At 54.0% G+C, this 12960-nt stretch overlaps 1 protein-coding gene across 5 annotated transcripts in view; it reads right to left on the bottom strand.

The window, feature by feature from the left end:
* Positions 1 to 12960, bottom strand: part of Gdpd5 (glycerophosphodiester phosphodiesterase domain containing 5) — a 94332-nt gene that overhangs the window by 32542 nt on the left and 48830 nt on the right. For all 5 annotated transcript variants that reach the window (XM_023716673.1, XM_023716672.1, XM_023716676.1 and 2 more), the window contains one exon: positions 6825 to 7000. In XM_023716673.1, the coding sequence (XP_023572441.1) occupies positions 6825 to 6941 (117 nt within the window). In that variant the 5' untranslated portion in view covers positions 6942 to 7000. The remainder of the gene's footprint in view (positions 1 to 6824; positions 7001 to 12960) is intronic.

The raw sequence follows: 12960 nt of genomic DNA, 5'->3' as shown, positions 1-12960 counted from the left end.
TCTCTCTCTCTCTCTCTCTCTCTCTCTCTCTCTCTTTTAGGGAAGGGTCTACAGAGTATTCAGGGTCTCACTACTAGATCAGACTCATAGTGATCCACCTGTTTACAGTCTCCCAAAAGATGGGATTACAGGCACTTGCCACCATGCCCAGTCTCAATTGCAGTCTCAGCGTGCCGGGGGTGGGGTCCGCACGGCAGCCCGGGGATTGAACCCAGGGATGGGGTATTGATAAGTAACTAAGCTGGATCTGTTATCTATAATCCTCCTGTCTTAGCCTCCCACAGTATAGAGATTATAGGCCTATGCCACCAGGCCCAGGGTTTTTGGGTTGTTTGCTTCTTTTTTGCAGTACTGGGGATCGAACCCAGGGCATTTACACTGAACTCCATCCCCAAGAATTTTTAGCTTTTAATTTTGAGACAGGGTCGGACTGGGCTCAAACTTTCAGTCTTCCTGCCTCGGCCTCCGAGAGGGAGATGACAAGCATGCACTACCACACTTGACTTCCTTCGCTGGTTCTGACTTTGGTCCTGGCCTTAAGGCAGGTGGCTATGATCAGAGCTCACACGGGTGCCCTGTTCGAGTCCCGACCTCCTTTCTACCCTTTGCTCTGTGGCTGCTCCCTCCGCCCTCACAGCTGCATCTGCACAGCAGGTGCATGGAGAGGGGCTTGAAAACCTGGTCTCTAAAGCTCAAAACCTAGAATTTGTTTTCACTTTATATCATCGCAAGCTGTTCAAATCCGCTCAATAAATGCGTGCTTTCTAAGTACAGAAAACGTTTAAAAATAGTAAAAAGAAAAAATACTTCTTCATCCATCTGGAATTTATCTTGGTGTGAGGTAAGAGGCAGAGCCTAATTTTAGTTTTGCCACATGGATGCTTCAGTTATCCCTGCACCGGTGACACTTGCAATACTGTCCCCGTCTGTTTACCACAGTGAGTGCTCAGATGTCCACAGCTTCCGTTCCAGGACTCCCATTCTATGCAAGGCCGCCTTGCCCTGTGTGCGGGCCCTGCCCAGTGCCACCCCCAGTGCCTCCTTTGTGGTCCCGGCCTTGCTTTGGGGCCCCAGAGCCCAGCTGTGCCCTTGGCACAGCCTGTCTGGGCAGAGACTGGCAGGGAGGTCTGAGGGGTGCTGACACATGCAGTCTGCCACCTCCGGACTGATCCTTAGATACCCCAGCTCCAACTGCCAGCCCAGCCCTCACTCACCAAGTTCTAGAGGGAGGAGCCAGTGCATAGGAAAGGTCTAGGAAATGAGGGCTGGGAAGGGCGTGATGGGCAGGTCCTGGAAGGATTACCCTGGCCCTGGCTCAGGAGATTTGGGGGAGGGGCGGCCCAGGAAGGTTTGAGGTATGTTGCAGCATTAGGGCCAAACCAGGAAAGGGATTATTAGAATCCCCACCCCTGCCAGCTCCTGGCAGGCTAAGAGGCTGGATTGATTTCTCCGGGCTACAGAATGCCTGGCAATTAGGCCTCTGTCTGCCCCTGCTCCTGCTGGGGTGCACTCAGAGCGGCTCATTAGGGAAGAGGATGAAATCAGGCGCAGCCTGGAGCTGCCTGCCTCTCCCACCCATTCCTTGGAGAGCCATGCAGGGAGAGTGGAGGGCCCTAGAAAGAACCACCCAGAACTCTTAGCCGGCATCCCAGCTCCCACGGTGGGGGCCACGGGCCCTGCTGATGCTCATGAGAGCTCCCTAACCATTGTTCCATGTCACCAACAAGCTGCCACCTGGGTGTGCCAAGGCTGTGCCAAGGGCTGTCTGTACCACCTGAGAAGTTAAGTGGGATGTGGAGTTCCCAAGGCCCTCAACAGCCTGGCTTGACTGTAGCCACAAAGCCTGGGCTGCCACAGGTGGCTCTGAAGCCATCTAATGCAAGCAGAGGATCGCCTCCAGCTTTCTCCTCACAGGGGCCCTGCCAGGCGGGACCTGTGAATCTTAAAAGGGGAATTGAAGCCCAGAGGCTCCGCCCTTTCCCCCAGTGGTTCTCTTTTCCCAAAGCACCTGAGAGAGCTGGTGAGAGAAGGCAAGTTTCTCCTCCAGCTTGAGACAATGGTCTCTTCTTGTGTAAGGCCAGGGGCACATCCTCATCCAGAGTTCCACACCAGCCCTGGGAAGGTAGGGCTTGGTTCCGGCTGCAGCTTCCTTGGCCAGCAGCACCCAGTTGCACTGGGCTGAATCCAGGCTCTCCCTGGCGTCCATTTCAAAGGCAGCTTTATCACCATGCCTGGCCTAATTTGAAGAACATCTACTCTTCTCTGCCCTTCATCCCACTCACAAGCTGGTAGGACAGAAACGATGGAAGGGGCTGGCTGGGAAATTCACACCTCCCCGCCCACCTGCAAGCCCAATCCCATCTCTAAGGGCAGCCAGATAGGTCCCATCAGCTGTCAGTGCCTCTGCCAACTGCTGCCAGGGGCACCCATCTGCACAGCTATACAGACCCCTGCCTTGCCCAGGCCACCACACCCAAGAGCTTTCGGGGCCCTGGCTCCCTACTGCAGGTGGCAGCCGCCTTTCCTAACCCGCCTCCTCTCCACTCAGCTGCTCCATCATGCTTCCCAGGGTGTGGCCCACCCTGCAGAGGGCCTCAAAACACTTCTGAGTCTGGTGGAGATACAAACAATCCTAGTCACCATGCCAGCACAGGCCCAGAGGGCTGTGAGAGCCAGGGGAGAGGAAGGGCGAGGGGGGACAGCAAAGGGCAAGGAAGGAGGCTTGGCCTGTGCTGGTAGGGAGTGAGAGTCATGAGGAAACAGGCACAGAGGAGAGGGAAACTCAGTCTAGGGAGGGGGACCGGTGGGCTCAAAAGCATTGCTAGGAAGGGTGCATCATCCTGGATGGGTGGAAGCTCGGAGACCCTGTGGCAGGACTCCCATGATCCCACCCTCAGAGCGAGGTGAGGGGCAGTTTGCTATCTGCCCCGCCCACACTGCGGGGTGTTCTTCCTGGACGCCACTCCCTTCTGGGCCCAGCATGGGTTCCTGTTTCCAGGATGGCCTCCAGCTACCCAGGCTGAAATTATGGGCTGACATGTGCCAGCCTGGGAGACTTCTTTCTTTCCTCTCCATCCCCAGCCCGTCTGTTGATTAGAGCTTCTGGATGTCCCTGCATCTCTCCCCTTGCCTACACTCGGGAACTCTCGCCTTGAGGCCCCAGCCCCTCTCACCTGGCTCCCTGGCCCTCCCCACTGCCACCCAAGGGCCCCCAGAGGCTCTCCACCAGGTCATCACCGCTCCCTGTAAGTTCAAGTCTGACAGGCTCTGCCACTAGCCAGGCAGAAGCCCAACCAGCTCAGCACCGCACCAAGGGGAAGACCTCGGGCCACACCCATCCCCCTCCTCAGGCCTGGCCGCTGGGGCTGAATTACTTCCAGTTCCCAAACACCAGCCACTCCCACACACACAGCTGCCCCTCCCCGCGCACCCCCTCCCTGGAGCTGGGGCTTCCCCGGGTGATCACCCTGTGTGGTCTGCGTGTGTCAGTTCCTGTCTATACCCCACCAGCCTGTGAGCCCTTCAAATGGTGGTGGGAGAGGACCAGAGACACCTGTGACCCCAGAGCGGGTGTCAGGAGAGATTAGTTGATTGCATAAGTAACCAGGGCACCTCAAACGAGACCATTTGGCATGGAACAGAAGAGAGCACACGGGCTGGGGCGGACCCTGAGCAGAGGTGGTGCAGGCTGGGCCTTCAGCCCCTCTTGGGCTAAATAAATCACCCTTCTCAGAGGCCCAGCTATGAGAGGGAGGGGCTCAGTGAAGCTTGTAGCAGCCTTCAAAGGACAAACGCACCAGAGAAATAAAACAAGCCCAGAAGAGCTGACTGCCTGGCTGCTGCTTCTGTGCCTTAGTTCCTGCACCTAACCTAGCTCCTTCCCCTCCTAACCTAGCTCCCTCCCCTGTGGGGCAGCTGGTTTGACCCTGTGCTGCCACCCGCAGACCCAGTCTTCAGGGGGCCCCTTGGGGAGAGCCTGAGAACAGCCTTCTGTCCTACCAGGGCCTTAATTGGCAGTATTAGAGTAATGAGTCACAGACAACAACGATTAATTATCTGCAGTTATAAAAAGCCTCGCTTCCTCTTCCTTGCTGCCGAGTGACTGGGCCTCCTGCTGGCTGTCGCCGGTGCCCTAGTCCCTCAGCACAGGGGTAGGTGAAGAGGTCACCTCACCTTTGCTCCCCAGTTTCTGGTTTTTTTTTTTTTTTTTGAGGGGAGTCCCGTGTGCCTACTGGGGATGTAGAAGTATTTGAGGCAGGAAGGAGGGGCCTGAGGGAAAGGGCACCTTCCGAGCTCTGTCCCCTTCACAGTTCTGTAGGGTCTACTTCTGCCTCCAAGCTGGCTCCTACCCAGGACCTCTCCAAGGGGTCCCAGCCTGGCCTCCCAGTACAGCCTGCCAGGCCCCACACTGGACTCCTTTTCCACCAGCGCGTTCCAAGCTCCCCTCCAGCCCAGCGCCTCTCTTCCCCTTCAGCCAGGTCTCATCCACTCACACCCATCTCCGCGACACACCCAGCTCTCCCAGCCTCCATCCTCAGTGGCTCCTGCTACAGATCTGTCTGGACCGCCAAGGCTGGACTTCTCCCTTCAGGAAGTGGGCACACAATTAAGCCCCACCCAGAGCAACCTCCATGCTAGTGGGCACTTGGTTTACTTTTACCACAACTCCCCTGTGTCTTCCAACCTGAGGATGAGCAGAACCGCCTCTGTGACCCCACGTGCTCCTGAGCCCTATTCACAGGTGAGGGCCAGGGACTGTGGGGATGGGGGGTACAGCATGGAGAGGCCCCTGGCCTAGGTGGTCTCTCCCTCCCACGACTCCCCAGCTCAGAGTGGCCTATGTCTGCTCAGCGGGAGTCAGCGGGAGTCATGGAGACCCCACTCTGCCACTCTGTCCTTGAGACATGGGCAGGCTGTTGTTTTTCCCTTCACTGTGCCCCCTCCTGTCCTGGCCCAGCTGTGGTGGGGGAAGGGAGAGAAGAAGAGAAGAGATGTGTGAGCCAGCACGGGAGGAGAGCTGGGCGTGTGAGGCTGCTCATCCTCAGCTGCATGCTGGGTAGGGTCACCTGAGGTGAGCTCAGCCCCTCCAGAGGAGGTGCCATGTTCTCCTTCCCAGTCCACCTGGCTCTTGGCCCCCACTGCTCCTGCAGCCTTGGCCCCTGGCAACCCCAGTCTATTCCCAGTCATGACCCCCACACTTCTTCCACACAGAGCCCTGTGCTGATCACTGACAAGTCAAGACTGTCTACCTTCAGGGGCTGACAGGCTGGCTTCGTCCCACCGAGGGACAAGGGACGCTACCCACAACACACACTTCCCTCCCTCCAGGGTCTGACCCATGGCTCCAGAGCTTTCTGCCTGGATGCTGTCAGCATTCCCCCCCCCCCGCCCCTGCCTCAGCTGTCATTCCATCCCCATCTACCCTAAAAATGGTTGGACTCACACCCTGAGGCCAACCTGCGCTCTGTCGGTCCCGACCCTATGACCCTGCCTTAGTCACTACCTTCCCTGGTTTCTGTCTCCCTAGGGTCATGGGCCTACTGAAGTGGACAGCACCTGTGTGGGCCTAGGATTCTGAAGTCATTAACCCAACCCTCTTCCATTGGAGAAGGTGAGATGGAGAAGTTGAGGCTCAGGCAGCTAGAATGACTCATGGCGGCCGGTCAGGGCTGGCACCATGCTGGTCACTTCACAGGGTGTGCTGTCACCCTGGAGGCCATCCCAGGCTGGGGCCAGGGTGGGGAGACTGGACTCCTACCTTGGCTAAGTCTGGCCTTGCTGCTTCCTCAGTGCTGAGAATGAGCAGGTGGCAGGGAATCGGCCTGGTGCTTGCCCTGGGGTTCTCTGCATCCCATCACATAGGGACCATGAGCCCCAGCCCCTGACTCAGTCTAGCGCTCCACCCCTCACCAGTACACAGAAGACAGGGGTCAGGCAGATGAGCTACCTGATGTCTCGGCCCAGACAGCTTGGCCTACTTAGCTTCTGACCTCAGTCGTGCCCGTCCTTGGCCTCTCCAGCAAGTGCGGGAGATAGCCGAATTGGGAGGCTGGCTTCTTTGTTCAGACAAGCTGGAGAGAGGAGCAAAGTTGTTCTCCAGGCAGCAAAGCTTTTAGATAAACGCCACACAGGAATTGGGTTCCTTCAGAGAAGAAACTTGATCCACCAGCTGATGGTGCCCCAGGGATGGGAGTGCAGCTCGGGGCTAGCTGGGGAGCCCAGCCATGAAAGAGGCCTTTTTTGTCCACTCACACCTACCTGCGGCCAGCTCTGGCAGGCGGGTGGTCAGGTGACGGGGCCCTGTCACCAGGCCATAGCCCTGCTGGTTCCTAGGCTCCAAGATGACCAGGCCCCCTGCCTCACCCTCCAGCCCCTGCCACCTGCCCTTCTGGATGTGCCATGTCTGGAAGCTTGGAGCTTCTGCTCACCTTGGGGTGAGCCTTTCTGGGGTGAGCCTCCAGACCACTGGAGTGTCCCAGCACATGGAAAAGGAGTCAGCCACCAGCCACATCCACGATGGCATGGATTCCTCCGCTGCCCACCTGGCCTTGCACATTCAGGAAATAGCACAGCCCCATTGTGAAGAGGGGGAAACAGGCTGGGGAGATGGCTCAGTGGAATAGGCACTTCCCTGGCAAACACAAGGGCCTAAGTTCAATCCCCGGTTCCGCCAAAAAAAAAGGGGGGGGGGCGGGGACTGAAGCCCTGAAGGGCCCTCAGCCTATCCAGAGCCCCCCAGCGGAGTCAGCTCCTGGCCACCTCCCTGGCCTGTGGGTTTGCTGGCACCCACAGGGCCCCTCGGACTCCATCCCTGGGTAGCTCACCGGTGTGGTGTCATCATGCGAGCGCTGGTAGCGCTTCCAGCGGCAGCCGTAGATGCCTGTGAGGCACGAGAGGCACAGCTGTGGCTCATAGTACTGCAGGGGCTGGTGTCTCACCATGCTCGTCCCGCAGCCCTGGTGCCCGGCTCTCAAGCACCCATGGAGGCCCCCAGCTGGTCCTGCAGAGGAAGCACAGAAGTGTAAGGCGGGGAAAGGGCAAGGAGTGAGACCCCGCCTTACCCGTGCCCCTGAAGTCTAAGTCCATGTGTGTCAGCATCTCCTCAAAGCCCTGGAGAGATCCTGTCTTGCGTGGCACCAGGGCCACCCTTGCAGGTCCCAAAGCCTGCCCCTGCCCTCTGCACATGACCACGTCCTCCTACTCATTCCTTCCAGTTGACCTGGCCTCTTCCCTGTCGCTTGCACTTGCCTAGCCCGCGCTGCTTCCTCTGTCTGGATGCTCTTCCCCAAAAAACCTGCATGGCTCCCTCATTCCCCCAAGTTTTTGCTTAAATGACCTTTTTCAAGAACTCTTTCTCCAATAACTTCTATAAAACTGGAACCTCTTCCCACATTCTCTAAGCTGCCTTCCACATTGTGTTTTATTTTCTCAATCATGTTTTTAAGCATAATTTATTTTTCTTTTGTTTCTTCTCTGCCTACCCCATCATGTTTTAGGAAGGCAAAGATTTCTGTCTGATTCTCTGCTGTATCTCTGTAACCGGAGCAGTGCCTAGCTATGGTAGACTTTCAAAAGAAATATTGTAAGACATATTATCATAAAAGCTACGTGCACCGAGCATATAAAACACAGCAGGCACTGGGCAAATGCTTTATGGTTTTTTGTCCTCCCTCATTGTCTCAACCACCTGACATGGCAGGTGTCATGTCCCAAACCCATCTGACAGCTGAACAAACTGAAGCTCAGAGAACAAAGGGGGGTCCTGGGCTGCTGTTGCACAGCCATGGGCAGTGGAATTGGACATCTGCTCCAGGCCTGAGGTGTTCAGTCTCCAGGCCTGGTAGCCCCACGTAGTGGGGCCATGGGGGGCAGTGGGAATTGTCTAAGGGGCGAACTGCTGCTGTCCCAGCCCTGCTGGGTACCCTGGAGACCAGCCAGGTGACTGGCTCCCATGGCTGGGTGGGATCAGCCTAGGGGACTCACACCTGTGAGGTAGTTATTGTGAAGAAGATTTCGTGTTGTAGAAGCGCTCAAGCCCTGGTCCTGTCCTGGGTCCCGGAGACAATGGAAAGAGGACAGATCTCATGGCTTCCCAGGCTAGTAAGGGGGTGGCAAGGACCATTCCAGGTGATTTCCCAGCATTAACGTTACCAAAACACAGCCTTAGTGCTCGCTTCGGCAGCACATATACCGAAACACAACCTTAGGAAGGAAACATTAATATTATTTTTGAGAAATAACTCATACGCCATAAAGCTCACCCTTTTAGAAGCTACAGTTTTCTTTTTACAGTTTTTAATATATTCAATTTTTAGTACATTCACAATCATATACCATTATCACTGCTTAATTCCAAAATATCTCCATCAGCCCAACAAAAACCCCATACCCTGCCCAGGCCACCCTTCAGGCTCCGGCAGCCACAAGGCCACTTTGTGTCTCTGCAGATGGGCCTAGTCTAGCAATGTCATATACTGGAATCATGGGGTACGTGGCCTTCTGTGTACTGCTTCTTTCACTTAGCAATCTGTTTGCAAAGATAATCCAGACTGTGGCAGGTGCCACACTTCATTCCTTTGATGACCAAATAGTAATTCAATTGTAAGTACATCCCACATTTCGTTTATCCATTCATCAGCTGAGGACATTCTGGGCTGTGTACTTTTTCGCTGTTATGAATAACACTGCTCCAAATGCGGTTTTGTGTAGATATATCTTTTCATTTTTCCTGAGTACACTCTTTGTGGTGGATCTGTTGGGTCATATGGTAACTCTTATAACTTGACATTTTGAGGAAGTGCCAAACTATTTTCCAAAATGGCAATATCATTTTCTGTTCCCAAAGTATTTTCTTTATCCTCTTCATTTTCCAGATGAAAAATCTGAAGCTCATGTTGGGCAAAGCAGAACAAAAATGCAATCGCAGCACTGAGGGATGCTGAGGCAGGAAAGGATAAAGTTCGAGTCCTACATGGGCAACTTAGTGACCCTGTCTCCAAGTAAAAATTAAAAGACTACAGTTGTAGCTCAGTGGTAGAGTGCTTGTGGGTTTGATCCTTAGTAACGCGCACACACACAGAAGCTGAACCACAGAAAGATGTAGCCACTTAAAAGGTTACAACACAGCAGACCCAGAATTCACACTCTGAGGCCTTGCTTTACGCAGGGGCTGGGGAACTATAACCCATAGGTTTGCCAAATCCAACCTACAGCCTGTATTTTTGTACAGCTTGAAAGTTAAAGATGGTTTTTACATTTTTAAATAGCTGAGAGACAAAATCAAAACAAGAATATCTGTGACACAGGGAAATTATATGAAAGTCGATTAAATAACGCTTTATTGGACACAACCACAGTCAGTCATTTCTGTCTTATTTGCTTTAACTAGAACTGTGGAGTTGAGTAGCTGCCACAGAGACCATATGGCACACAAAGCTCCAAATACTTGCTGTCTGGCCCTGTGGAGGAGATGCCAGCCAGCTACTGCAGCCAGCAGGCTTCAAGGCCCCTGAGCTGGGTGGCAATGGCCACAGGAAACGGAGCCCAAGGACACCTCTGTGGTATCAGGAAGGGGAGGGCCTGCTTCCTGAAGGCAGTGTCAAGCTGAGGCCTGGGAGCTGAGTTCTTGAGATGCCACACACTCCACATGGGCCTGCTGGGCTCTAGGCCTGCTCATGACTCCCATCTCTGGGACTCACCCAGGGCATCTGCCTATCCCCCACTCCCTCCCTCCATAACCCCACCAAATGCCAACCAGCCACAGATTATAGCCTCCAGGGCCAGGGAAGGGTACATCAGGGGCTTGCAGGGAATACAGAGTGACCAGGAGCCTAGTAATTGCTGGCAACTGTCTAGGGCTGTCTGCTCCAGTGGCTCCCCAAGAGACATGTGCAGTACAGTTGGGTGGGGGGCTGAGCCAGACCAAGGCCAGGCAGGGCCCAGGACCGTGTGGAGTGGGGATGCTGCTGCACTCAGCTCCTATAGGGGAAGCGTGGCATGGGCAAGGGGGCTGAGTTTGGAAAGCACTGAGCTTTCCAAACTCCACAAAACTCAGGGAGCTTTGCGTGTCTGTGTGTGTATTCCTAGGTTCTCAGCCTTCAGGAGCAGGTAGAAGGCCAGAGCTGTAGCCAAGCCCCCAGTTCTCACTCTGCACCTCCAAACCACCGCATCTGCCCACTGCCATCCCCAGGCAGAAAGGAGGAACCTGGAGTCATCCTGCCCTGGGCACTGATTGGCAGGGTAGCAGGGTCCACTCTGGGCTCTTCTGTAGGCCTCAGTCTATCTTTCAAAGGAAGTAACAATGTTGCCACAGTGGCATGTACTGAAGGACACACAACACATCACCACAAGGACCAGGCTCCGCAGGTGTAGTTCCGGGAGCCCCAGCCAGGCTACCTGACCTCCACTTCTTCTCCCAGGTCTCCCGGGGCCTGGCACTGATCCCCATGTGTCCTCTGCCACCCTCCTCAGTCAGTTCATCACGCCCACTGGGAATGGAAATTCTACTTCAGTCCAGAAAGAGGGAAGGGGAACTGTGGGGTCACCCCTCAGCCAGGACCTGCAGACTCTGGCTCTGAACCCTCCTTCTGCCAGGTGAATGCTCATCCTTGCTCTAACTGTTGGGGTTCCCCAGGAGGCAGACCTCTTTCTGTGTTCTCCCAGGGGAGCCCTTTACCCACTCCCATGGCTTCAGTTACCAGGGGCTGCCAAGGCCAGTCTACTGGAGACAGCCAGTGGCCCGCTGTCTCCAGGGAGTGTCAGCCCTCCTCACCAGCCTAGCCTGCTTCTACTCTTCCTCCAGCCTTCTTAGGGCTTTGCCCTCCTCCAGCCAACTCTACCACACACTCTTCCCTGCTGCTGAAGTGAATGTCTTTTCCCTCCTTGCCCCTCCTTTTTTCCCTCATTTTGTGCCCCCCTCCCACTCCCCAGAGTGAGAATCTCTCTACTGAGGGCCTTTCTACTGAGATGTATGACCAGCCCCCCTTTTTTATCTTGACACAGGGTCACACTAAGTTGCTAAATTTATCAAGCTGGCAAGCTGGGCTTGAGCTTGTGATCTTCCTGTCTGACCCTCCCAGAGTGCTAGGATTATAGGCATGTGCTACCATGCCTGGCTTGGAGTAAATTTTTTACCAGCCACATGACCAGGATGGCCCCCACCACAGCTCCCATCTGGCCTTTTCAGAACTCCTATCCTTTATCTGGTTAAGTCCTCCACGCCCACAGACATCCCTGTGTCCCAGGGTGGTACAGCCCTCCCATAGCCCGGCATGTGCCCAGCCTTACACAGGAGCATTGTGTGTGTCCAAGAGGTCATCCTTGGCTCCCTCATGGGACAGCCTGCTCATTACCATATCTGCAGGGGCCAGCACTGGACAGCAAGAGTAGTACTGGGAGGCTGTTGGGTGTGCTTCAGAGGGGGATCCAGAGTTCTGGGAACAGCTGTGTGGCTCAGACTCTGGGCAGCTGACACTCAGAAAGCACTCAGAAATGACACCCACCTGGGGCAATTCCACCCCTCCCCTTCCAGCCCCACTAATGGCATTACTTAACATCAATCGATTTCTCCCAGCCACCCCTTAGCACGCTGATACCAATCATGTTCCTGAGAAACCCCTGCCAAGCAGGCCTGCTGGCTCTCAGACAAAGGAAAGCCCATCCCAGCTCAAAGTCCTGTTCCCAGGCTGAATTCTCCACTTGGGTCCTCAATTCCCACAGCCTCCCATCGGCAGGGAGAGGGCTTTGAGGGGCGCAACAGCGCAGTAAAGGCAGGGATGGAGCGGAGGTGCTCCCCTCTGGGGTTCTCAGCCATTTATACCTCCTAGAAGGTACCTGACCCACAGTTGCAGGTCAGGTATGAGGGGCTGGGTTTCTGTCTGGTCCCCCTCATCTTGCTTTCTTGCTATGTGACCTTAGGCCACAAATTTTGAGCCTTACTTTACTCATCAAAGAAATGGGCTGAATGGATAAAAGTGCTCAAGCCTGGGCTAGTGTGTAGCTCAGTGGTAGTGTGTTTGCCTAACATACTAGAGGCCCTGCATTCAGTACCCAGCACTGCAAAACAAAAACAAAACAAAAATCAGAAAGTACTCAAGCCTGCAATAACAGGAACAAAAATTTGTCCCTGTTACAACATGAATGAATCTTGCAAACACAGTAAATGAAGAAAGCCAGTTATAAAAGACTATACATTAAATGACTCCACTTATAAGAAATGTCCAGAATAGGCAAATATAGCCAGAAAGTAAGTAGTGAATGCCAGGCATGGGAGAGTTGGGGAGGAAGTGGAGGTGACTTAATAGATACGGATCTTCTTTTTGGAGTTATAAAAATGTTCTGAAATTACACTGTGGTGCCATTTGTACAATTCAGTGAATATACTGAAGACCACGAAATGGTACAACTTAATTTTTTTGCTCAATTTAATTTTCTTTTTTTCAGAACCGGGGATTGAACTCAGGCCCTTGCGCTTGCCAGGGAAGCCCTTATTCCACTGAGCCATCTCCCTAGCCTTCAATTTAATTTTTTTTCAATTCTTTGTATTTATGGGCACATGTGTACAGGGCACAATGGCTGCGTTCCCCAGGGGGGGCTGGTACAGGTACATGACACAGCTTAATGCTGTCACACTCTCCCATCTCTCAGTCCCCTTCCCACTTGCCAAGACCCACCTCTCTATTTCCTGTTATCTGTCCTTCATTTTGCTCTGTATATTTTGGGTTTCACGAAGAAGAGAAACCATGCAATATGTTAAAGTGCACTTAACTTTAACCATGATGAACCATTTTCCTACAAATGGCTCAACTCCACCATTCTTTACTGCACAGTAGTACTCCACAGTGTACAATACTGTATTTTCTTCATCCATTCACACGTTGCTGGACGTACACACTGCTTCCAAGGTCTAGCTATTATAAATTGTGCCACTAAAACACAGGTATGGGTGGGTATATATATATA

This window comes from Octodon degus, unplaced genomic scaffold, assembly GCF_000260255.1.
Source record: "Octodon degus isolate 3935 unplaced genomic scaffold, OctDeg1.0 scaffold00049, whole genome shotgun sequence".
In the NCBI taxonomy this organism is placed as follows: Eukaryota; Metazoa; Chordata; class Mammalia; order Rodentia; family Octodontidae; genus Octodon; species Octodon degus.
Note: the sequence above shows the minus strand (reverse complement) of the source record. Positions and strands in the feature narration are given on the sequence as shown.